The 25,981-nt window shown below is 51.4% G+C and overlaps 1 protein-coding gene and 1 long non-coding RNA gene across 2 annotated transcripts in view; both read left to right on the forward strand.

Annotated features, from left to right (window-relative positions):
* The window catches only part of SRD5A1 (steroid 5 alpha-reductase 1), a 26,613-nt gene extending 1,132 nt beyond the window's left edge, over positions 1 to 25,481 (forward strand). The window contains exons 2-5 of the mRNA XM_039222712.1: positions 13,193 to 13,359; positions 17,218 to 17,319; positions 19,092 to 19,242; positions 24,711 to 25,481. Coding sequence (XP_039078643.1) covers positions 13,193 to 13,359; positions 17,218 to 17,319; positions 19,092 to 19,242; positions 24,711 to 24,777 — 487 coding nt within the window. The 3' untranslated portion in view covers positions 24,778 to 25,481. The remainder of the gene's footprint in view (positions 1 to 13,192; positions 13,360 to 17,217; positions 17,320 to 19,091; positions 19,243 to 24,710) is intronic.
* Positions 100 to 1,466, forward strand: LOC120224481. Its single transcript, XR_005526577.1, has 2 exons — positions 100 to 253; positions 1,261 to 1,466. It is a non-coding gene; the product is annotated as an uncharacterized LOC120224481 (long non-coding RNA).
* Positions 25,482 to 25,981: the final 500 nt, after the last annotated feature.

A 25,981-nucleotide genomic window follows, 5' to 3' on the forward strand; every position in this document is an offset into this window, starting at 1 on the left:
CCCCCCCCCCCCGTGTCCCTGCTGCCCTCGCCCCCCACCCCTGTCTCACCGCCCCTTCCCTGGTGCGGAGGGTCCCTTGAGCATGGCTAGTGGGGAAGGTGGGGAGACGGGTGGAGAGCGCCGGAGGGGGAATAGGAGGAGGGGTGGTTTGGGTTTTTGGTTTTGCTAAACTTGGGTCTCTGGGAATTGGTGTGTTACACGGTAGTTCCGGCCTGCGGTCTCTTCCATGAGGACGAGAGTTTCTGACCCACAGGTGAGTGCAGATGACCTCAGATTATTCTAAGCAATGGTTTCTGGCTCCTTTGTACCATTTCCATTTTGGGCTCATCGCAGTGGGTGGAGCTGTTTGTACGCAGCCCAGTGATCACCTGCAAGTTGGAAGCCTGGTTTTCTAGAGCTGCGTTCGGTGATTTCCCCTTTACCGTAGGCGGACTGCATGGGCTCGAAGGCGTCGTATTCGGAGACCTTCAACCCTGCATGATGCAGGGGGTCCCAAGACCCTGTGAGTAGCTTCCCAACCAATGACTTTAAAGACCTAAAATCTTTAAGGAGATTTTCAAATCCTTTGGTAATTTCAGGCTGTGCCTGAAGTCTGCAGGTCTTCAGTAAGTTGGGGCTCTCTCCAGCTCTTAAGGGTTGACTTTTACACACCTGAAGCCAATGGCTGAACAAAAGTTAAACTCAAAATTTAAAAATTTTCATTCAAGATCACCTGGGTGGCTCAGTCGGTTAGGCATCCAGCTTTGGCTCAGGTCATGATTTCACGGTCCGTGAGTTCGATCCGCACTTCGGGCTCTCTTTGGATGGCTCAGAGCCTGGAGCCTGCTTCCAATTCTGTCTCCCTCTCTCCCTGCCCCTCCCCCACTCATCGATCTCTCTCTGTCTCTCTCTCCCCCCCTCTCCCTCTCCCTCCCTCTCCCTCTCTCCCTCTCTCCCTCTCTCCCTCTCCCCCACCCCCGTCTCCCTCTCTCTCTCTTTCTCTCTTTCTCTCTCTCAAAAGTAAACATTAAATTTTTTTTTAATTTTCACTCAGACTTGAAACAGCTGCACAGTTTAAAAAGATGTTCTCTGCATCTGAGAAAGCTGGGTTCACTTACTCTGTGACTGGGGGCAGTTGACTTGACCTCTCTGATTTTGGGTCCCACCTTACAACACCCACTTGATAAAGAGGAAAAAGGAAGCATCCATGGGTGCCCCTCTTCCCTACTGTTCTCGATTCAGGAGTCCTTGGTGCCGAGTGTTTCCCTATCTGCGTTTTAGGAAGGTGCTATCAACAGGCAGAGTCAAACGCTCAACAGAAGCTTTCTGAGTCCTGTGTTCCTGACTCTCCACGATTATTCCAGCAAGCAGGATCGTTGTCAGACTGCTAGTTTTCTTTTGTGATGTGATTGAGCATTACTGCAACTCGAATGTCAGTACAATTCTCACGTCCGTCTACATTTCTCCATTAAACATGCTGGAACGTGTGTCTGAGTTTCTCTAATGGCCAAAAGCAAGTTCTGGGGTCAGGCTGCTAGACGTTATCCCAACCATGTCATTGGGGAACATGGGGTAAGTTGGGAAGCTGTTCTGCACCAGGTTTCCCCATCGTTGAAGTGGGCACAGTGATGCATTTAAATAAAGATGACTCCATAAAATGCCTGCACAGTGCTGGCAAATCCAAATAGTAAACCATTAACAATCCCAGTCCATATCGCTGTGCATGTGGGCACACGTATACATACTCTGGGTATCGTTCACGGGCACCTGCTGCCACTCTCAAGTACCAACAAGAAACTTCTGAAGACATAGCCCTGGAAATGTGTCAAGGGAGCACTTTACAGAGCTTGGAAAGCCTGAGTTGAGCCTTATTAACATAAAACATTACATTTAATTGTATCTGAGCTCGCTGTAGTGGGAGACTGGTTGAATGCAATGTCCCACGGGGTCAGAGTCACCTTAGGGTCACAGAGCTTGACTAGACCACTCAGATAAGGGCAGGCCACTGAGACTTAGACTCCAGGTGTTTTCCCGGAGGCTCTTGGACAACGGGATGTTGGGACTAAACTCTGATTCCAGAAACAGCGACTTTAAAAACTACTCCAGAGAATGTGCTAGGGCAGGCATGGTTTTTTAACTGGCTGGGCTATTTCTTTTTCTTTTTAAAGTTTATTTTCAGAGAGAGAGATAGAGAGAGAGAGCATGAGTGGGAGAGGGGCAGAGAGAGAGGGAGACACAGAATCTGAAGCAGCTCCAGGCTCCGAGCTGTCAGCACAGAGCCTGATGTGGGGCTCGAACTCATGAGCAGTGAGATCATGACCTGAGCTGAAGTCAAGGAGCAGAAAGAGGCAGACACAGAATCTGAAGCAGGCTCCAGGCTCCAAGCTGTCAGCACAGAGCCCGTGTTTTTCAAGTTGTACGTGTTATGGTACATATAGGCTGTGGCGTTGGGAACATTTAAATTTTCCAGATAGGAAAGATAAACATTTTCCATTCTACCCAAGCAACTAATTTATTTAACGGTCATTTGACCTAAGTCAGCAAGCGCTTGGAACAGATGCGCAAGCGGCATTTAGCACTTGCTGTAAAGCCTCCAGCCAAGCAGCCGGCATTCGTGCAGCCCGCCGTTAGTACGGACCCACCCGGGACACAGGCCTGAGGAGGACCAGACACTGTGTGAGCTTCAGAGGCCCCATGCAGAGCTCCGAGATTACCCAGGAGTGAGGCTGGGCCCTGCCGGAGGGAAGCCTTAGCCACTTGGAGTAGGGAGGACCCAAGGCCGGTGCAGAAGCTTCTCACAGTCACACAGTGCAGCCTGTGTGTCTCTCTGTATTCAGTTGGCACATATTTTGAAGACTGATTTACATACCTGTCCCTGTACTCGTTATTGGGGATATAGAGCCAAGATACTTCCTAATGGGGTGCAGGAATGCGAGACAGAAAAATCTACAGGATTTCTCTGGCAGAAGAGTCAGAGGAAGAAGGGGAGAGGGGTTGGGGATGGGAAAGAACATTCCGGGCCCCTGAGCACTTCCCCCTCAGGCAGCAAAGGACATTTGTAGGGACGTTTTTAATCCTTGGCAGACAATGTGGTCCCATGGCCTTGGATGGTGACAGTGTGCACCTGAGTGCTGTGTGCACTGAGCTCTCATGCTGATCACGGGGCTTCTGCGGGGGCTCAGGTGGTGTCTTCTCACGCCAGCTTGGTTTTGCTGTGTGTGGAGTGGCGCCTGACCTCTGCCGGCAGTGACACCCTGGGGTCACTCACCAGTGTCCGTCAGCACAGAGCTGCTCTGCGCCTGGCGGGGTCCCTCGGGATGGCTCCCTAACCTGCCCACAGCTCACCTGCTGCTCTCTCTCCGGCCCAGCAGGTTTTTTTCAGTACTAACAGAGCTAAAGGCTCCTGAACTTGCTCATGAACCTCCCCTTCCCGCTTGGCAAGAAGTTAGGAAATGAGGGAGCTGCTGGATTTATTCACTCGCTTATCCGTTTAACAGATGTCAGGACGTCCCACTTGAGCACGTGGAGCACGTCCCCTCCAGGCCCTAGGGACCACCTTTACCCGGAGGCAGAGGCAGAGTGCTGGATGGCCCCCAGTGGGCAGACTTCCAGGTGCCCGCGGGGCCTCATCTTCCTAGCACCCTCTGCCAGGGTCTGTGCCCAGCCAGATCCGAGAGCGGGCAGGACCTCGGCTCTGTTATTAACCCCTGACTGCGACCCTCAGAGCATCACAGCTGCGTTGCTTCATCGTGTCTCCTGTTCTTTCCTGCTGGTGGCCCCCTGGGGAGAGCCTGGCCCTAGCCTCACTTTTAAATGTGGCGTATGATGGGCGCCTGGGTGGCTTAGTCGGTTAAGCATCCAACTTTGGCTCAGGTCACGATCTCCCCATTCATGAGTTCCAGCCCCATGTTAGGCTCTGTGCTGACAGCCCAGAGCCTGGAGCTGCTGCAGATTCTGTCTCCCCGGTCTTTCTGCCCCTCCCCTGCTGTGCTCTGTCTCTCTATCTCTCTCTCAAAAATAAGTAAGCATTTAAAAAATAAAAAAATAAATGTGGCACATTTATTTATTAGTATTAGAAGATGTCAGGAAGCATGGGAGCTGAAGGGTACATTGAACCCTTTGCCCTTGCTTTGTGGATTCAAATAATTTGAGGAGGAAAAAAAAGACTTTGATGCGAAAGTATAGAATGACAGGTGGTGAAACATTTATGATGTTCGTAACCTTGCCCTAAAAGCGCACAGAGCTTCGTTAAGTATGTGGCCTTATAGGGATCTGTGCAGTCCGTTGCAAAAGAGAGTTACAGAGGGAAAAACCCAAACAGGAAAGGATCCGCGTCTCGGAGGTGCTGTAGATTTCAGTGACGTCGAATTGTGGAGAAGAAGAGTAGTAACAGTCCATTATGAAGATTAACAACTCTTGTCAGTTTTGAACTTCTGGAAATGAGTGAGTCCACTGTTACCTAAACAGCTGCCAAATCACCAAACTGGGACATGACGTCCAGTTGCTTTCATTCCGAAAGTCAAGTCACTTGCTGGATGAACGTGCTGTTTCTTTGCAAAAATTACTGCCTGTTATTCCAGTTTGCTGGGAAAACATTTCAGGAGATAATTCTCGTAGTTCCGTTTGTGAGTCACAGGGGACCAGAGCTTGTGTCTAGAGGCGAAAATCTGAAAATCAGGGGTGCCCGGGTGGCTCTTGATTTCGGCTCAGGTCATGACCTCGCATTCTGAGGGTTTCAGCCCCGCATCGGGCTCCCAGCTGGCACTCAGAGCCTGCTTGGGATTCTCTCTCTCTCCCTCCCTGCCCCTCACATGCATGAGCAAGCTCTCTCCCTCCCTCCATCTCTATCTCCCTCTCTCAAAATAAACTTAAAAATAGTAAAATAGTAAATAATGGTCCTAAAAGAAACACGTAAGTTTTTAAAAACCTGAAAAATCGTACCTTAAATGTTTAAAGGATCGAGATTCCAAGTCTTTGCCCGAGTGCTGACCTCTGATAGGGATGCTTCCCTCAGGCCTCTCTACCTCTGAGCAGACCACGTCTAGCCGATGGGCATGGACTTCCTGACCAGGGAATTGGGTTTCGTACAGCATCGGTCTCTCTGGCCTGAGGAACCCAAGCACACACTCCATCCAGCACAATTTCGGGGGGCAGGGAGCACGGAGCTCTGGTTGCCACAGCGCCCACAGTGACATCAGCTGCCTTTGGTGACCTTTGTTCCCTTGGAAATCCATTTCCCTTCCATTTCCCTTCCAAGGGTTTGATAGAATACTTTTTTCTTAACATTTGGGAACTTGCAGGGCGCCTGGGTGGCTCAGTCGGTTGAGTGACTTCGGCTCAGGTCATGATCTCCCCGTTCACGAGTTTGAGCCCCGTGTCGGGCTCTGTGCTGACAGCTTGGAGCCTGGAGCCTGCTTCAGATTCTGTGTCTCCCTCCCTCAGCTGCTCCCCCACTCGCTCAATTGCTCTTGCTCTCTCTCTTTCAAAAATAAATATTACCAAAACAAATTTTGTTAAATATTCAGGAACTTGCCTACAGACACTCTGTGTTTCCACTTTATTTAATTTGGCCCTATTTGCCCTGAGCTCTTCCAAGAGCGATCGCAGACCTTCAGCCTGGGAAGCCTTATTCCTCTCTCTCTTCTCTGGTCCATTCCAAACGTATTACGGGCCAGTACCTACAATCCATGTTGGCATTACACGCAAATGAACCTGCAGTTGAATTACGTGCTCCTTCTAGAAGACTTAGAATTGAAGGAAGCATTGAAAACCACCTATAACTGCGTCACTTAAAATGCTGGCAGAATTCTAGTCTGTTCCTTTTCCTCATCTTTCATTGTCTTCAGGAGGTGCGGGGTCATATTTTTCAGAGCAATGAGGATGCAAACAGGCACGAACTGTTTACCTGTTACCCCCTTCAGTCACTCAGTATGACAACAGCAGCGTCCTGCGGGGTCCGTAGGAACACTTAACCGAAATGACTGTTTCGTGTGCTGCTGGGTGAGCAGGCGGGGCCCGCCCTGCTACCCCAGTCCTTCTCACTGTGTCCTGTGATGCGATGGATGGAACCCCTGGGAAGGTGACCTTGCCTTGGAGCCTGCCACATCTGAGTGTGTCTGTCACCTAAGCCACCATGCTCCTCTGAGCCTCCGGCTCCCGATCTGTTAACTAGGGTGACAGTAACAGCTTTGAAGTGTAAAAAAAAAAGCATGCCGTGTAGGATTAGGAGTGACTAGAAAACGTTTCATCAGGAACGGTGAGAAACACTCACATTATGCGACGCCCAAGCTTGTAAACTCGCCCAAGCAGGAGGCCAGCAGGAGGCTGCACAGAAGCTGCACAGAGACTCGGGCTTCCCGAAGCTCCCGCCCAGCCGCCCGACAGACGGTCCCACACCCCTGGCCGCCTCCCAGCCACAGAGACGGGGCCTTTCCACGGGTAAACGAGACTTGCACTGTTTCTTTACGTGGGGCAGAAAGAAAGAAAATAAATAGGATATTGTAACATGGTGGAGAACAAAGTGTCAGATCCAGCCCGGAAACAATCTCTCTGTAGCTCCAGGGGCCTTGCGGTTTTATATCCTTTAGCTGGTTGTCGGAACTGACCGTGGACTTGTGTAACACATTACTTAAAGTGTTTCTAAGTCCGAGCCCCTCACAGTCTGTCTTGTGGATGATTTCCAGGTTCAGGGATTTTCAGTTCCTGACTTCATACCTTTTCTCGAAGAGGGGTGATGGTCCTTCCCCGAAGGTTCCGCGTGGAAGGGTGCTTGTGCGTGCCGATGAGACCCAGCGTGAGAGGGGCTTTTGACGCCTGTGACTGTTGGCACGGAGGTGGCCTGGGCCCCAGAGCACCAGATCACGACAGGGGCTGTGTGGCCCCAGCACGTGTGTCCCCCTTCCTCCCTGAGCCCAGCCCTGCGTCTACACCGTGATAAGCTGCATGGGGCCCACCACAACCCTTGGTTTCCCATGTCCCTCTAGAGTCTAGGTGAAGGCTCAGATAAACGGCATGCCCAGAAGCTCCGCCACCACCACCATTTTGGTTCCTAATGGGACAAAGTCAAAGGAAACCCTTTTAGGGGCACCTGGGGGGCTCAGTCAGTGAAGTGTCCGACTTCGGTTCAGGTCACGATCTGGAGGTTAGTGAGTTTGAGTCCTATATCAGGCCCTGTGCTGACAGTACAGAGCCTGCTTTACATTCTTTGTCTTCCCCCCCACCAAAAAATGGATAAACATTTATTTAAAACAAGCCTTTCCAAAGGAAACCCTTTTTGACGTGCTGCATGGACTTCCAAGGAAAAAGAAGTAAAGCTGAAAGAATAACCTAAAAGGAGAAAGACAATCCAGAAACTGCCAAGAGGGAACAGAATGTTCCGCCAGTCACCTGGGGCCTGAAGACCACAGAGCCGGGAGCACTTGGCCCACGCTGGCGCACCGAGCCTTGAGGAAGGGATGGAGGGGGAGGTGATGATTTATCTCCCTGCTTGAGGTGCGAAGGCATCGCCTGAGCCAGCTTGTTGTGACCCCTGTGGTCTTGTGGCCAGGCCTGTGGACATCGGGGTCACTCCTGTCCCCTCCAGGGCAGAGGTAGGAGGAACAGGAGAGGTCTGCATCAACCTCTCTAAGGCCCCGTTTCCAGTCCTGGCCACTTGGCTGTCCTTCGTCTTCTGTGGAACTAGAGACAAGTGAATTTTCTCCCCAAGTGCACGTCTTTCCCGGGCTCCCCCAGGGCACACTCTGGACCAGATCAGTGTCGCTCTTTCCCGTCTCGTAGCTGAGGACACGGGCACACCGTCCCCACCTCATGGCCCAGGTGTACCCCAGACCTAAGAGGCTGGCTGCCTGCAGCCCAGGTCCTGGGGCCTGGAGCAAGCAAGTTTTCTGCAAAAGGCAAAGTGAGGTTTCCAGAGCGTACCTCCTGTTTTCATTTCAGTTAGAGGTCAAAACTGGTCTTTTTTGGGGGGTGGGGGGCAGATAGCTTTTTCTGAGCTTCATGGACCAAGGGACAAAGTAAGGGATATTGTGAGAGATATTTCACAAGATTTATGCTTGTAAAATTCCTGCTGTGATACCTTCGTGTAATTTTTATAATATCAGTATGATGAGAAGCACGGAATCCTTTATTTGGTGGGGGGCCGCATTCCCTTATTTGGCTTCAGAGTTCGTGTTCAGCATTACCAACATCCGCGTAAGTGTTCACTCCTTACTGCTGATGGGCAACGAGACTTCAGCTTCGAAAATGTCGTCACGTGTGTGGATTCTGCCAACTATTAATTTCAGTCCACAGGTTTCTGATTTTATATATTTATTCAGAGAGTGCACACGAGCAAGAAGGAGAGGAGCAGAGGGAGAGGGAGAATCTTAAGCAGGCTCCACACTCAGCACGGAGCCCAACACGGGACTCGATCCCACGACCATGATCATGACCATGACCTGAGCTGAAATCAAGAGGAGGGCGCTTAACTGACTGAGCCACCCCATCGCCCCGACAAGTTTCTGATTTCAATTTAACGTATTCACTGCTTGAAGGGCACTTATGGGATTCTGCTAGATTCTTCTGTTGAAGTCTGTCCTTCCGTATCATTACATCGTCGGTTAGGTGACCGCTGCAGGCCCTCAGTTATGCAGTGAAACGGGTTTGAAATGTTTAGAACACACTGGATTTCAAAGCTCCGGTATGAGGTTAGAAATCATGTCCATTTCAGGCTTCTGTGAGAATGGAGATCTCGCTGCCGCTTTTGGTGTTGACGGCACAGAAAGCGAGCTGCCGCGACTTGTGGTTCAGACAACGTCCGCCTTTGCCAAAGTCACTAACATAGCATAGGTTTTGCACAAGAGTTCTGTTTTGCCTTACAATTTCAGGTTGAATTCCCTGAGAGTCACTATCAACAACGCAGCAAAAAGGCTGATTACTGTAGAACGCAGTAATAGTGGTCGAGGGCAATTTTTCTCATAAAGAAGAAATTCGGTCTGGGCTCTGAACTGAAAGTGGTGGTTAAGTCCATGGAGGGACCGTTAGGTTTACTGTTGACACTGTTAATTCAGGCACACCCTAGAGATTTTTTGGGGGGCGGGAGGCAAAGTGCCTGCTGGTCCAGAGGAGAGCCTTGAACACCTAACTTTTCACGGGCTTCGCAAATCTGCCACGTGCTCGTCTCCCACCAGCAGTTGCAGCGTCTTTGCCGATCGCACCTGGGCTTGGACCCAGTCGGTGTGTCCTCGGTGGCCGTGGACATGCTGTCGGTTGTTGCTTGAGGACCCCTTTAGAGTCACTTCGGACTCGGCCTCGGCTCCCACCACGCTGTGGGCGGCATCTGTGACCCCCAGCACCCAAGAAGGCGGCTCGCTCAAACTTCGGCCTTGTTTTTCAACTGCTTGCTGACCGCACCTCTGGCGTCCAGACCCCTCGAGCAGCTGTCCTCACCGAAAGGCTGCCCTGCGCGGAATGGGGTCGGAACGTGTTTCCTGGCCACATGCGGCTCTCCCTGCGTAGCCATCGGAGGCGGCCCGGGCAACCTATGTGCTCGCAGCCTCGCCAGCGTCTCCTCTGTAAGGCTGTGTCATGCGCTTCTGTTTTCAGTTGTCTGTATTTTTCTGACCGTCGCTGTCCCATGCATCGGGGACAGCATTGCGATGACCACTCGGTCAGGTCGTGACAACCTCTGCCGGCATCTTCAGCGGAGCCGAGGTGTCATTGTGCACCAACACCTCTTTGCCGTCCGGAGATGCACTCCACCATATCCCCCGAGCACGAAGGGCTCGCTACCCTTGTCTTCGCAGGATGTGTGACCTGACAGGAGAGTAAGGGGCGCCTGGGGGCTCAGTCGGTTAAGCGTCCGACTTCGGCTCAGGTCATGATCTCACGGTTCATGGGCTCAAGCCCCACGTCGGGCTCTGTGCTGACAGCTCAGAGCCTGGAGCCTGTTTCAGATCCTGTGTCTCCCCCTCTCTCTGCCCCTTCCCCGGTCACTGTCTCTCTCTCTGTCCCTCTCCTGCTCATGTTTAGTCTCTCTCAAATATAAATAAACATTAAAAAATTAAAAACTAAGGCGTGCGGCACAGGGACATGTGTGGCACTCAGAATACCGCCGTGTGATGCTCTGCAGCGCGCCGAGCAGGGACGTAGGCAGGTGAGACGCCCGCACCACAGGCCGTGTCGCCCATGCCAGGCTCTGCGGGTGCAGCTGGTCACCTGCCTCAGCAGGACACAAACAAGGGACCGCAGCCGTGTGTGGCACGGCTTTACTTCTGGACAGTGAAATCTGCATTTCATACAATTTTCATGCGTCATGAAATATCCCTTGGACTTTTCCACCCTGCTATTTAAAAATGAAAAAACCATTGTTAGTTCACGGGCCGGACGGACACAGGCGGGGACCTGGATGGAATCGGCCCAGCGGCTGCATTTGCGGACACCTGATCCGGATTCCTGTGGCCGTCACAGGCCGAGACTGCTTTCGGTTTCGGCTTTTGAAGGCTCTAGCTGGAGGGGCCCCCGGGTGGCTCAGTCAGTTAAAAAGGTGCTAGCAGCCATTTGCTGGGTGTTCACCATTCAGCCCTGAACTTGAAACTGAATTGGGAGAAATGAATCAGAAGTTTGGTGTGTGTGATTCTCCTATAGAAAGTCTACCTCTTCCTCGTACACCCTGCAGGGAGAGGTCTGCACGCTTGTAGCCCGTTTGCTCAGAGCTGCCTGGGTGAGTTGACACCGTGTTTATCTACAGTGTAGACACTTGTGCCGTATAGCCCGGCAGTCTGCCTCACGCCTTACCTTTTAGTACCTCTTCTGTATGTTTCCACACTTCTCTCTTTCCCTTTGGGATCCTGCGTCCCTGTTCCCCTGCGTTGAACTTGGCGGGGGTTTTGTGCAGCTCGCCAGTTTCAGTCTCTCGTGAGCTGAGGACTCCCCATTTTCTCAGACGTCTTTCTAAACCAAGTCCAGTCCCAGCGTCCCCCCGAGTTCTTTTCCTGCTTTTTTTTTTTTTTTTTGAGAGACAGAGTGTGAACGGGGTGAGAGGGCAGAGAGAGAGGGAGACACAGAATCGGAAGCAGCTCCAGGCCCGATGCGGGGCTCAAACTCATGGACTGTGAGATCATGACCTGAGCCTAAGTCGGCCGCTTAACCGACTGAGCCACCAAGGTGCTCCTCCCTGCTCTTTTTTTCCCATAGTTCTTCAAACTCGGAATTGTAGCCCTGTGTCCTGCAGTTTGCCTCCTGGGAACCTCCCTGAGACCAGCACTCCCAGGGACGTCTCCCCTCACCTTGTCAGCCCGTGACCCTTCTCTGCTTCCCCACGGCTAGAGAACCATTCCCCTAGGCTGACGTCGGCGAGGGGGCTGCGCGCCCCCACCGCTCCCACGTCTGGGCGCTCGGGGGTAGAGTGAGAACCGTTTCGTCCTCTGCATTGATTGTGACCCTCCGTCTGCCCTGGCTGAGGAATGGGGAGGGGGGAGGGCACAATGACCCCAATGCCAGATCACAGCCAGTCAAAACTTCTGCCTGTCTTTAAAGGCACCCACGCGATGGGGCGCCTGGGTGGCTTAGTTGGTTAAGCGTCCGACTTTCACTTGGGTCATGATCTCGCGGTTCGTGGGTTCGAGCCCAGCGTTGGGCTCTGTGCTGACTGCCAGCTCAGAGCCTGGAGGCTGTTTCAGTCTGTGACTCCCTCTCTCTCTGACCCTCCCCTGCTCACGCTGTCTCTCTCTCTCTCCTAAAAAAAATAAAATAAATAAAATAAAGGCACCCACGCTGCTCCAAGACACGTACACTTACCCGGTCAAAACCAGACCCGTCGCCCAGGCGTGATCATGTGTCCACGACGCACAAAGAGATGGCAGAGATTCCCTCTTCTTTTTGAGATGCTTGTCAACACCAGTGTAGAGCCAAGCAACTACCTCGCTGATGACATCACGGCCAGATGGCCACTTAAATTCAACCAGTGCTTTGCCCTAAACCCGTAGGAGGTCTGCTTGGGGAGAACTGGCCTGAACAAGCTGAGAAGCTTGAAGACCTCCTCTGAGCGCATGGCTGTCCTCCCGGGGACCTGAGCGAGGCTGTCCTCGGGGTGGCCAGAGCTGTGCCATGGGCTGCTCCTCCTCCTGTTAATAATCAATTCCATTCCCACCCTCGAGGAGATGGCCAGAAAGGAAGCGAATAATAAACTTTCAGGTCCTCCCCATTTTACGGTATAATTTGCGTGGGACAAAATTCACTCATTTTTAGTCTGTGGTTTGGTCAGTTTTGAGAATTCTGCACAATGTGTCATCACCACCACGATCAAGATACAGAGTGACTGCGTCCCCTCCAATGGCCCTGTGCCTCTTCGAAGCGAATGCCCTCCCCTGACGCCAGCTGTGCCTTTTCTAGAATGTCCTGAGTCTGCTTCAGTCTCTTTCCTTAAGAGATGGCTATTCAAGCTGGCGATCAGCTTCCTGGGTCAGCTTTGGCCACCTGTGTCTTTGAAGGATTTTGTGTGCATTGTCCAGATTGTCACATTTATTGGCATAAAGTTGTAGATGGTAGTTCTTTCTTACCTCTTAAAGCCCGTGGAACATGTAGCGAGAACCCCTTTCGGTGTGTTACGTATTGATGTTACAGATGGAATTCAGACTGCAGTATGGCCTCCTCTGTTCCTCATAAGGGTCACTCCCCTGTCCTTACATTCCCTCTCCCTAAACTTGGAGTAGTGTGGTGGAACAGAAGAACGTGACCTTGGAATTACCTGGGTTTACACCCGAGCTCTATGACCTTGAGCAGATTGCGTACCCGCTGTGAGTCAGTCTCGTGTATAACGGTGTTTCCTGTGTGGGTGTCTCTGTGTGCTGTGAGTGAGGTGTGAGCAGTGAATACAGCCACTGTGCTGATCGGTGACATGGTGGTGTCCCCACATCACATTGCTCACTCTAGAGTGAGGGAGGATCGTGCACATTCAGAGAGCCTCCGGAAGCCTTGAGTTCTCTCTCCGTGTGTCTGTTTCCCACTTTGTATCATTCGAATCCTGCATTTGTGCACTGTGATGAACACTGGGTTAATTCTTGGTCGAGAAAGTCTTCTTTGAACGTGCTAAGTGAGTACCAGTAGTGCTGATGGTGACTTCTGTACAAGGAAGCAAGATTTAAAACCCAAAATTTAAAAGAGCATTGCAGAATGCTATTCTTTACCATTTGGTCTGTGTTTTCTTTAAATTTGTTTCTGTTTTCTGTTTCCTAAGGTCCTTGATTTTCCCACTTCTGATCCGAGGAGGAAAGCCAGTGCCCCTGTATGTATGCACGTTGGCGTTCATGTTCTGTACCTATAACGGCTACTTGCAAAGCAGATACCTGAGTCAGTATGCGGTATATGCGGACGACTGGGTCACAGACCCCCGGTTTCTAGTAGGTGAGTGTCACCCCCGTGATGCACTCCGTTGTTCTAGTCATAACTCGTATTTTCACGTCCCTAGATAGAAAGCCCACGCTTGGCGAGAGAGAAAAGAGTCTGTGAAGGTCCCTGACCTCGCGGCAGGGAGGCCGAGCGCCCGGGGGGGAGTCAGACAGTCCCAGCAGCAGCGCACGATACGGGTGCCTGGCGCCATCGCCCAGCGGCACTGAAAGCACAGATACCTGTTCCTGAAGCCGGCCTAAAAGTTGCAGCGGCCTCCAGCAGAGAGAACAGCAGACTACGACTGTGGAGCGTGGACACTAACTGGCCGTGTCACCCAACAGTGTCACGAAGCCTCGTGCAGTTTCCTCTGGAACCCAAGAAAAAGTCTGACTGGGTCACCATCCAACAGGGCACCCCTCAGTCAAGAGTTTTCCTTCTTTCTTTCTTTCTTTCTTTCTTTCTTTCTTTCTTTCTTTCTTTCTTTCTTTCTTTCTTTCTTTTTCTTTCTCTCCTTCCTTCCTTCCTTCTTTCCTTTTCTTTTCTTTCTTTTTTTATTTATTTCTGAGAGAGAGAGAGACAGTGTGAGCAGGGGAGGGTCAGAGAGAGAGGGAGACACAGAATCTGAAGCAGCTCCAGTCTCTGAGCTGTCAGCACAGAGCCCAACACGGGGCTCCAACCCATGAACCGTGAGATCATGACCTGAACCGAAGTCAGACACCCAACCAACTGAGCCACTCAGACACCCCTGAGTTTTCTGATTATACTAACTTGAATCAACTCAGAGGTCCGTGAAGTTTTCAATTTTTTAAACTTGTTATCAGTGAACGTCAGTCACCGTACATGTTCAAGCTCTAATTATAACTTCATAAGCTCTGAGCAAAAAGGAAAATAAAACAGCAGAGCAGTCAAAAATATTTGCAAGCGTGTGCAAACCTACGTCTCCTCGAGGCCCTTGTTTATAAGGAGATTGCTTCTCAGTTTCAGCGCGCCCCAGGGCCCCCGGCTTCAGCTCCGTAACAGGGCCTGCCCCCCACGGTAGGCGTCTCTCTCTGTGACCTTGTCTGATCATGGAGAGCCTCGCGCTGCAGCGCTGCTTTGCCATTGACCAGGCGTATTCTTTCCGTGAGTTGAAATTCTCACTCAGCATGCCTGGGCATCATGGCCGCAGGGCGCGTGCCCCCTCCGCCACCAGACAGGATGGGCGAGAGAGTCCTCAAGGGGCTCGGCAACTCTGCAAGCCTGCGCCTCCCCAAAACGCCAGACCCAGCCTGCGTTGTGGGTGCAGGGCCCCCAGATACCTGCCTGACCGGCCCGCCATTTCACCACCTGATTTCCTTCTGCCCTGACCAGCAAGAGGAGGAGGAAGGATGGGCTGTAGTCACCCTGTGGAGACGATCCTGTCCTCTGCTAGGAGCCACCCACGTGCTTCCCGCCACCCCACGTTCCTGGAAGGGCAGAGATTAGGGTCCTGGCACATGCGCAGGGAAGATCCGGTGGCTAAACACCTGCTCAGGGTCTAAACCCAGTAAATAGCAGGGCCCAGTCTTCACCCATGTCACCGCACTGGTGCCCCAGGAGCAGGTGGTGAGGGGCAAGGGGAAGGGGCTTCCTAACGAAGGGGTACAGGCTTTAAATGTTTATTTGAGTTTCTCCACAAGTCATTTCTGAGATGAATTGTTTGGCTACTTCAAACAACAAAAAAACAAAGACTCCTCTTGGTATGTGAACTTCAGGGTCCTTTCAAGCAGCGGGGCAGACAGACCCCATGCTCTGCTGCTGTCCCCGAAGCTGGTCTGAAATCAACAGACCCCACTAAATTGTATACAAACCTCTCATTCACTACCGTTGAACAGAAGGCGTCAGAAAGGAAAGAAATACCAGTTGGGAACCAAGTGAGGTTGGTTTTTTGGTATTAAATATATTTCGTAGAGTTTATAGTTTTTGTAAGGAGATTAATGTAAAGTGATAGGAATATTTAACTGCATTTATGATTCTTCCCATGAAGAGCTAAGCAAATAGTAATAACAGTAATGTCCTAACAAAACGCTTTCAGAGCAGTGGAAGTCGTACCAAGACGTTATGATTCTTATAAACAGAATTATTATTTTTTATAACTTATTTTTAATCTTTATTTATATTTGAGAAAGAGAGAGAGAGAGAGACAGTGCACCAGCAGGGGAGGAGCAGAGAGAAAGGGAGACACAGAATCTGAAGCAGGATCCAGGCTCCGAGCTGTCAGCACAGAGCCTGACGTGGGGCTCGAACTCAGGAGACATGAGATCATGACCAGCTGAGCCCCCCAGGTGTCTCCCTAAAAACAGAATTAAATGTGTAGCTTAGAGGAGCACAAATACCAGCTTTCTTACCAACCCAGGCAATAAAGGGAGCTTTCCTCTGAGATAAGACATAAAGTCAAACATGGAATTTTGAGAACATGATTCTTTCTGGAACCACAAATTTGGGGTCAAATCACCTAGAGGTGACATACTGAAATGCAAAACAGGTTTCAAATCAGCTACAAATATATGGATCTAATAAGTGACTCATAAAACATATTGCAAAATTTGGTATAAACTATATAGGAAAAACCTGCCTACAGTTGGTGAAATGGGAAGGAAGAACCCTTGAAACCCTTGCTGTGGACCAGAATGCGTCACATGCCCATGTTGTAACAGTGACAAATGATTCCACTCCACTAGGGTGACCGGGAAGTCATTACTGACCAGGTCACTCCAGTTGTATGTTCCTTTGACCTTGAACCAAATGCTGCCGACAAGCACCGCCTGACCTTTGCATTTCTCTAACATCAGAGGATGAGCACACGAACTCAATCTATTCCTTTTATAAAACACCATTTGGGCCTTTTGCCTCTTCTTTTGGAATGAAGACACATGATACTAATAAATCTCCTTTTTAAGTGATGAAAAATCTCTGAAGACTTTTCGGAGGCTGCGAGGAAGCTTCCAGGAGGCCGCGGGATGCCTGGGGAGAGCCGTGCAGCCAGCAGCCAAGGTTGCTGTCGGGAGCCAGGGCACGTGGGCAGATGGGGGGGGAGGTGTGACTGGCGATCGGGTGGGAGGTGGGTGGTGGGCGGGGCCGTGGATGTGCAGGACCGGTCCCAACAAGGCTGTAGAGGAGCGCCAGAGGTGAGCTACCAGGAACCGCCCCCACCCCCAGCCCGTGCACAGCTAGCCCGTCGTGGGGTGGCATGTGCCACGTGGAGAGGCCAGCCACGCCTCTCATGGTCTCCCTGAGGACTGAGTGAATCTTGTGGGCCGCCCCACAGATGGTGATGCTGCCTCTCCCTGGAAAGGAGCCCTGGGCCAGGGTCCTGAGCCATGTTTCCAAGCATACCAGTCATCCTGAGAACGTAGACTCAGGCTACAAGGTCCAAGTATTTTGGGCAGGTTAGATAAATTGGTAGTTGTGCTAGAAAAACAGCTCTCAGGACGCCTGGATGGCTCCGTCGGTTGAGTATCCCAACTTCAGCTCAGGTCATGATCTCACTGTTCATGAGTTCGAGTCCCTCATCAGGCTCTGTGCTGACAGCTCAGAGCCTGGAGGCTGCTTCCGATTCTGTGTCTCCCTCTCTCTTTGCCCCTCCCCCGCTCGTGCTTGGTTTCTCCCTGTCTCTCAAAAATAAATAAATGAATGCTAAAAAAGAAAAACAGAGCTCTATTCAGCATACCTAAAGGCAGCGTTTTATAAATTATTTTTATAAATAAAACATCATATTACGATGACTTTTTACTATCGGTTGTGGCTAACGCAGTTTACTAAATGAGCAGAACAGATTACAGTGACATCGGTCACTCGGGCTTGGCCTCGTGAGTTCCCTGACCATAACCCTCTCCTGCATCTTCTCTTCCTCAGGTTGCTGCGTGTGGTTGGTGGGGATGGTGCTCAACATCCATTCAGACCACATCCTGCGGAATCTCCGGAAACCAGGGGAGACCGGATATAAAATTCCACGGGGTATGTCCTGAAAAATGGAGAACGGATTCTAACGTTGCTTCGCGGCACAACTTGCTGTTATAGTTTTGTCAGATCCAAAAACTGACATGTAGTATCTGCCGCAAGGTTTTGATATCAGTGTCGATTATTGATAATCACTATGACTACTGTTTTATCTGATTCTGGCTGAACCGAGTGGTTATTGAGGAAAAAGGAAGCTAGTCCTATGTGTGTTTGGAAAGAGAACATGACGAAGAATTTACGGTTTTCCGAGGGTGCCCAGTGCCTTGTTTCTAGCGTCAGCAGCGTAGACAACTGATCCTCTCTCTGAAAACAGTTAACGTCACTGGGTACATGTTGTTTTAAATCTTTTAAATTTTTTTTTTTAATTTTTATTTATTTCTAGGAGAGAGAGAGAGAGACAGCGTGAGCAGGGGAGGGTCAGAGAGAGAGGGAGACACAGACTCTGAAACAGGCTCCAGGCTCTGAGCTGGCAGTCAGCACAGAGCCCGACGCGGGGCTCGAACCCACGATCCACGAGATCATGACCTAAGCGAAAGTCGGACGCTTAACCGACTAAGCCACCCAGGCGCCCCTGTTTTAAATCTTTTAAAACGCACTTGCGCGGGATCAAGAAAGGAAGTAAGCACCAGAGGGCAGGCCCTGGGCGTGTGCTGGAGCACAGGCTGCGTCTCGTGAGAGGCCAGAGCCACCCGCTGCCCTCACGCAGGTTTGTGGCCCGAGCGTGCACCAAACGTGGTCGGTCCGAAAACCTGAGGCGGGGGGTTAAGACTCACATGACTCTAGGGAGATGGTGCCCTCATGCACGTGGCCCCCACGAGCCCCGGTTCCCAAAGGGACCTGCCTTCAACCCAGGCCTCAGGGAGCCCGACGGACCGTGTGCCGCACAGTACGGGCCACGGGGTGCAGAACTCGCTATAATGTGTGCTACCACGAGATTTTCAAGTTAATAGAAACGGATCACAAAGTGAATACCTAATTGTTTAAATAACTAAGAGGGATTGAAATTGTGAGAAAAGGAGTGACATAATATAGAAAGAACTAAGTAGATACAAGACAAAAAACAACAGAGCTTCTGAAACAAAAAACTTAAATGCTCTGTAGGTAAAACTAAAACTTCTGGTCTGTGACCAGACCTCCCCCCACCCCCCGCCCCCACATGACTTCTGGGCCCTCTCACCTGCTCCGGTCAGCTGCATGGCCCACCTCCTGCTGTGAGCCGCGCTTGCCTCCTGCATGACATTGGGGTTTAGTGTTCTAGAAGGGGGGCGGGGTCTTATCCTGCACCCCGAGCACCTAGAGCAGGTTCTGGTCTGGGATGTAGACTGAAGAGTCTGTGAAAATTGAGGAGAGAGGAAGGAATCTGCCCTTGAAAATTATTATTTTCTTCCACTTTTGGTCCAAGGCCCTGTACAGGTCCGTCGTCTTAAGCTGGTTTGTTCATTGTTAATCCTGCGTTAATTCTCTGTGTTTAACACATGGGTGGGTGTTAGCGGTATGATCCACGAACTAGCGAAGGGATATTACAACTGTACTGCTTTATATCCCGAGAAATGCAGAGGTATTGATGCAGATATGTAGTTACCACCAGGAATTGTGGTAGGAGACGGTAAAGCTGGTAACGTTGGGTGTGTTTCATTGATTAAAATTCCATGAGTTGTTTTCCCCGGAGCTGAATTTATGTTGTCCAGGCGCGTATCCACTGCCGCCCGGTAGATCAGTAACCTCTCACTTCATCCGAAACGCACCCCTCGCCTGTGTTTCCTTTGCAGGAGGCTTATTTGAATACGTGACCGCAGCCAACTACTTTGGGGAGGTGGTGGAGTGGTGCGGCTTCGGCCTGGCCAGCTGGTCCGTTCAAGGCGCAGCCTTCGCCGCCTTCACCTTCGGCATTTTACTCTCGCGAGCACAGCACCACCACCAGTAAGTTCTCAGGCGCCCTCGGCACTGGCGTCGCTTCCCCGGCCTCCCTCCAACAGTTTTCGGGCTCCACGTCTGGAATGTTAAAATGCACCTGAACTGCTCGACCCCAGCGTACACCTCGGGCTCGCGGACCAAGCGCAAAACCACGCGAACGTCCAAAGAATAACCTATTCTGAGGGACCCGTCAGGAACACGCCAGCATCAATATTTGCCCCACCCCTACCCTGAGCCTCTTTGCATTTTTGCTGCAGGGCCTGATAGTCAAGTGAGGTGTCACGCAGGGGACCCGCGCTCTGACCGGGAACGCACGGTTTGTGGTGGGGAATGCAGATTGCCAGCTCAAGGCACGGAGGGGCGGTGTGCTCAGAGGAGGCCCAGCCTAGCCGCGTGCCCAGCTCCTTCACACAAGCACCCTGCAGCCCCACCGTCCCTGTCGGGCTCCCGGGCTCTGTGCACCCCTGAAATCACACTGGTGTCCAGCGTGCGGGGCCGTAGCCGTTTTCCCATCCCCAGAAGGGCTTGTGACCATTTGACCAATATGAACTCACACAAAACAACCCAAGGCTGTTAAACCAAAGCAAACTTAGGGCTCACCTTCCTCATCCAACACGTGAAGAGTCTCAGGCTTCTCAGAAGGGAGAGATCTCGGGTGGGGGCGGGGGGCGCCTGGCGGGCTCAGTCGGTTGAGCGTCTGATTCTTGATTTCAGGTCATGATCCCAGGGTTGTGGGATTAAGCCCCACATCAGACTCTGTGCTGAGCATGGAGCCTGCTTGAGATTCTCTCTCTCTCTTTCTCTCCCTCTCTCTCCCCCCAACTTGGCCCCTCTTCCCTGTTCATGCTCTCTCTCTCCCAAAAAAACAGCAACAACAACAAAAAAGATAATAAGGGAGAGATTCCAGGCCTTCCCCGATGCCACAGCGATGATGAAACACGGCACAGGTGGCTCACCCTGGTGCCCACATTGATCGCTCATGCCCTCCAAGCTAGACGGGCCTCTGCCCCGCTTCCCTCGCTTCATTCACCCAAAAACATTTCCTGGAGGTCTCCGATGCTGGGAGGCATACGCAGAGATGTAATGTCCTGCTTCATGGCGTTTGTCATTGCTTGGGAACGAGGAAGAAGGGAAAAGCCAACAGAGGGATAGATTGATATATTGGCAAAGTGGAAAACACACAGACTTTTTAGAGTCCACGCTCACCACGTGTTTAAGGATGCCGAGGATTATTACCGGAGATAATGAAGAGAACAGGCAGAACTGGACTGTGTATTTAGCTAATATTCGTGGACATTACCCCAAAAGCATGAGTTACGAGATCGTACGAGCCCCACATTTTGAGGTGCTCCATTGTGGTCCATACAGTGAGGGGCCTGGGTGCCAGGACCCGTGTTCGTCCAGAGCTGCTGAGAAGGACGGGGCAGCAGAAGCCCACACCAGCGAGGGCGCAGGAGAGGGGATACACTGTCAAAAGTGGCAGAAAACAGGATGATTTGCTAGGATAGGTTGAGTTGTGTGTCCCTCCCCACCCCCACCCCCACCCCCCGCCAAAAATAGGTTGCCTTCCTAACCCCGCGGAAGTGACCTTATATGGCAATAGGGGCCGTCGCCGATATAATTAGTTAAGGTGAGGTCACACCACAGTAGCACTGGTGACTTTGCCAGGAGGGAAGCGGGGACACGCACACGAAGAAGGTCACGTGAAGACACACGTGGACAGCCGAGGGTGCGGTCCTTTGTTACAGAAGCCCCAGGAAAGGAGACACCAGCCCTTCAGCCATTTGGAATCAGTTGGGCCATAACTGGAGGCCATGGGTACGGTTTTGAAGCCTTCCTGCCTCCTCTGCAGAGGATTCCTCACAGGACGGGACATCTCTGGGTCTCATGCTCACTCACTATGCCTCTTTCGGGTGTGAAAGCAGCATCTCCTAGAAAAGTAACAGTGACCACGGCAGTCAGTGAATCTTGGCCCCGCCTGACCTTCCTGGGTTGCTGGGGACCTCTCCTCCCCTCCTCCCTCCTCCCCTTCTCTTCCCCCCCTTCTCCCCCTCCTCTTCCCTCTCTTCCCTTCCTTTTCTTCCACCTCCCCCTCCCCCCCCCACCGGTCTGGTAGGGACCCCTGAGACCAGCCTCTCTCCACTAGCATGGCCTCTGGAGGAAGATGCTATTCTTGAACACTTGTTACATTAGACAGTAGGAAGCAAATATAGGCTAGTTTCTAATAGTAGCAACGCATGAGATAATACTGATACTTTAAGAAACTGGATCAGAGGAAGATTGAAGGAGAGCATGCCAAGTCAGTTGTAAAGATGTTTCCCCACACGGAAACAGGAAACTCTCTCTTCAACATTTGGGTAAGAAATATATAGAAACAGAAATAAATCCTTTCATTTTTCAAATGAAAGTCTAGGGTAATAAAAGCCCAAATGTATTCTTGACAGAAAGCTTCATGAGTTGAAAGGGCTCGTTTTAATTCATTTGCTACTTATGTTGACATCAGTACAAAACCAATTTTAATTGCTGAAAAATTAATGAACTCAGTTTAGTGGAAGTATGTTCAGAAATGTCGGATTTATAAAGCTGATGACAGAATAAAAGCTATCCTTTTTTTTTAATAACCCAATTAACCTAGTTAATTAAACTAAGAAAAACAATCCACAGAGCCCTTCCGAGCACTGTGTTTGATTTATTATAACGTTCTCAAGGCAGCATTTTACTACAATGGATTTATTTCTATAAGTGGACGTGAAGGGTTTAAATTCACAGATAATATCCTAATAATTAAGCTCTAGGTCGGAAACCTTGGGTCAGTGTGCCGAGTTGCTAATAGGTATTCTGTGTTGAGGGCACAATGTCAAGGAATTGGGAACGACGGCCGTTCTCATGCCGTTCTCCTCCCCGCCAGCCCCCAGCAGCCACACTCATGAGTGGAATGACACGCATGGTGCCCATGTTTGTGTCACGCCCCACAAAGTGTGATTGCATAAGTGCAGCTGCTTGCTGTTCACCCCAAAATCCTGCAAGTTGGAGGCAAGCCATTGAGGACAGCCTCGGAGAAGAGACTCTGTTGAAATAAAAAACATATTGCAATGTTTCCCATTAAGTTTTTTTTAATTAAAAAAAATTTTTTTAAATGTTTATTTACTTTTGAGAGAAAGAGACAGAGGTGTGAGCAGGGAAGGGGCAGAGAGAGGGAGACACAGAATCGGAAGCAGGCTCCAGGCTCTGAGCTGTCAGCACGGAGCCCGACGCGGGGCTCAAACTCACAAACCATGAGATCATGACCTGAGTGGAAGTCGGACGCTTAACCAACCGAACCACCCAGGTGCCCCAGCCCATTAAATTTAATGTCACTTAGAAGAATGAAGTCAGTACATCTTCAAGACCCTATGACAGATGACATAATGACCTAAACAAGGACACACCCGAATATGTTTATGAAAGACTTTGTCCCTCACACAGCTCCCTTCACCCGACGTGATTACAGAAAACATGACTGGGAGCGCGGAGAGCACTTCCTGTCTTGTCAGTCGCCCGTGTCCAGCGAGGGAGACTCCTTCGAGAGGACCTCAGGGGCACATTGGCCATTTGGGAGCTGGAAAAGCAGTTGGTACTTTAAAGAATAATTTGAAGAATTAGCTGCGACTTAGGAGACGCCAAGTGTGTTGAAGTGGGTGTCCCTCCGTTGGGGCATCTCACTTTCAACCCTCGTTCAGGCTCAGCAGTAATAAAATCAAGACCAAAAATTCATGTCGGTGTCACCTAAGCGACAGCTTTGATTCAAGGCACAGAACAGCAAGGGAGAAAAAGTAGAAACCGTGCGGCCCTCCGTTTTAAAAAGATGGAACATTTTAAAAATGTTCGCACGTTTACACGTCTCAAGATGCAGTTTCTCGAGGTGGACTTGGGATCCCAGTGACGGAAGCGAATGAGGGAAGTTTAATCACTTTAACAAAGTAAGTTTTATTTCTACATAACGGTTCCCGTGAGACATTCGACACATCTGACACACCTGTCTTTATCGGGGAGAGGATTCTGATCCAGTCTACGGTCACGCAGAGCCAGCCGCCGCGCAGCCCTCCTCCTGACCACCCCGTAGGCGTGCGTGGGCATCGCTGCCCTGGTTTCGAGGATTTTGAGCGGCCTTTGCTGTGGGGCGCAGCGCCCGGCACTGCTGGCTGCTCGGGGCCTCGGAGGGAATCATGCTCACCATCCAGGCCCTGGGTCCTGGCAGGCGTGGTCCATCTGGCTTCTAAATAACATTTATTTCTCGCAGATCTAGAGGCCAGAAGTCTGGGGCCAGGGTGCCAGGACGGTGGGGTTCTGGGTTGTGGACGGCCCTCCTCTCTCTGTGCCCTCATGCGATGAAGCGCAGGGTAGCTCCTTTATCAGGACTGGAGGACAGGATCCCATTCCTCAAGGCTCCACCCTGATGACCTAATCACCTCCCAAAGTCCCCACCCCTAGTACCACCATTTCAGACTTTTTAGGCTTTTAACATGGATTTGAGGGGGCGGGGTACACGTACAGGTGGCTGCACAGCACGGCAGGCACTTTCCACAACCAGAGAGCATGTGGCCCCTTTTCCCGTAGGTGGCATCGCAGTTGTGAGCATCCCCCGCTGCGAGCTGGACGCCTGGTCCCCAGGCAGGTCCGGGCTGTGACTGGCCTCGCGGCAGAAGTGATGCTCGGTCCGGAGTCCACCCACCGGCTCCCCATTCCACGCCTTTCCGGCAGGCGGACGCACTGGGGTCCCGTTTGCAGGCGGCAGAGTGAAACTTACCCGAACCCAGCAGATTTTGCCGACTCCCTGTCTGTTCGCTGTTGTCACGTTTCTGCCCTGTAAACAAGTGGTCGCTTTCCACCATGACTTTTCGTCTGTTCGTCTCTTGTGCTCATGGAAGCTCCTTGTTTTCTGCCCATTCCTCCATGTCGTCAAGCTACTGTAAGTTTTCACTCCGTGCATTAGCTGCCGCCCTCCCCAGTCAGCCAGCACCGCGCACCTCGAAGCCTTGTTTAGCGTCATTCATACCAAACTGAAAATACCTGTTTGTTCCGCGCAGGGTCCCCATGCCGTTTCCCAGCTTCGTTTCAGAGCCCCCGTCCCCCACACCCCGGGCCTGGAGCAGGGTTCTCTCCTGGGGGAGATTTGCTGTGGGAATCGGTGGAATCGGTGCTCCAGCCCAGTCCCCGAGCTCCCCCGGGGTCTGCAGACACTGCCCCCGCCCCCCGCCCCCTTGCTGATCAGCACCTTCACACGCCCGTAACCTGCCTGGCCAACATGAGTACTGCGTTCGTGACACAAACCAAACCGTGTTCCTGAAATGGCGAAGTTTTTATCACTAGTTTTAGAAATCTCCCTTCTCCTGCCTGATGAAAAGTTGACACACCAGCACCTAGGAAATGTTTGAGTGACAAAATTATTTCCTTTTCTTAGTGTTGTGTTTTGTTTTGTTTTGTTTTTGTCTTAGGTGGTACCTTGAGAAATTTGAAGATTATCCAAAGTCCAGGAAAATTATAATCCCGTTTTTGTTGTAAGTGTGCTGTCGGTGGGACTGTCTGGGACTTGAAGCGTTTCCGTGATGTCTCCCTGGGGGCTGCGTAAATGGACTGCTCTTCTGTCATTGTCCTGCTGCTTCATCGTTTTCAAGAGTTGCTCCACGGATGCTTTCCTGGTAAATGTGTAAGTTGCCGAATACCAGGCTAATGAGACTGAACAGCAGGCCGAAGTAGCGGGCTGCACACCGGGTTGGGAATCCGCAACTCGGGGTCGTTCCAGCCACCATCTCTCTGACTCGGGGGTCCCCTCTTTGGGCTGGTACAAGACCATCCGTGATGGCCTCTATGGACTGAAACATGTCGCCGCCCCTGGTCCTACCCATTCCACCGTCAGTTCAAGGCCACAGGTGATGTTGCCTCCCCACAGATACAGGCAGCGCTATCTCCACGGCCCCGCTCACCCTGCTGGGTCACGAGGCTCTCACCGTGGGTGTGTGCAGCGGAGAGCATGGGGGCAGAGAAAGGAGACGCAGGATGCAGGTGAGGCCGGGACAGGAGGCCTCTGGCACCTGCTGCAGCCTGGCCCCCCGGGTGACTCCGCTGCAGAGGGGGTGCTGGGTGAGCTTGTGTAAGGGTCAGGCGCTCTGGCCCCCGCAGAGGGAGCCCCTCGTGCCGATCACCACAGGCATCAGTACTCCCTGGTTTAAGATGATTTCTCCTCCTGGGGCGCCTGGGTGGCTTAGTGGGTTAAGCAGCCGACTTTGGCTCAGGTCATGATCTCGCGGTCTGTGGGTTCAGGCACCACGTCGGGCTCTGTGCTGACAGCTAGCTCAGAGCCTGGAGCTGCTTCGGATTCTGTGTCTCTCTCTCTCTCTCTCTCTGACCCTCCCCTGCTCACACTGTCTCTCTTTTCCAGAAATAAATTAAAAACATTAAAAATAATAATAACAAAAAAATAAAAAAGGATTTCTTTAAAAAAAAAAGATTTCTCCTCCTTCCAGTTAGAATTAGCAGGCTGGAAAGCACTCTTTTCTCAGTACCCTCAGTACCCTCAGTACCCTCAGTATTCCAAAACTGTCTCTAGGCAGGAGGTCTTACTCTAGGTAAGAGCAGGGGAGGAGGGGGAGGAGGCTGTTCACTGTGATGGCTGACCTGCTGGTCAGCCACCCCCCATGGGCTCCTGCACCCCCTCCCACTGACCTTACCAGCCACGGTCTCGCTCCCTCTCGAGGTTGTGCGTAGA

This window comes from Hyaena hyaena, unplaced genomic scaffold (assembly GCF_003009895.1).
Source record: "Hyaena hyaena isolate Hyena2069 unplaced genomic scaffold, ASM300989v1 scaffold_1177, whole genome shotgun sequence".
NCBI classification, from domain to species: Eukaryota; Metazoa; Chordata; class Mammalia; order Carnivora; family Hyaenidae; genus Hyaena; species Hyaena hyaena.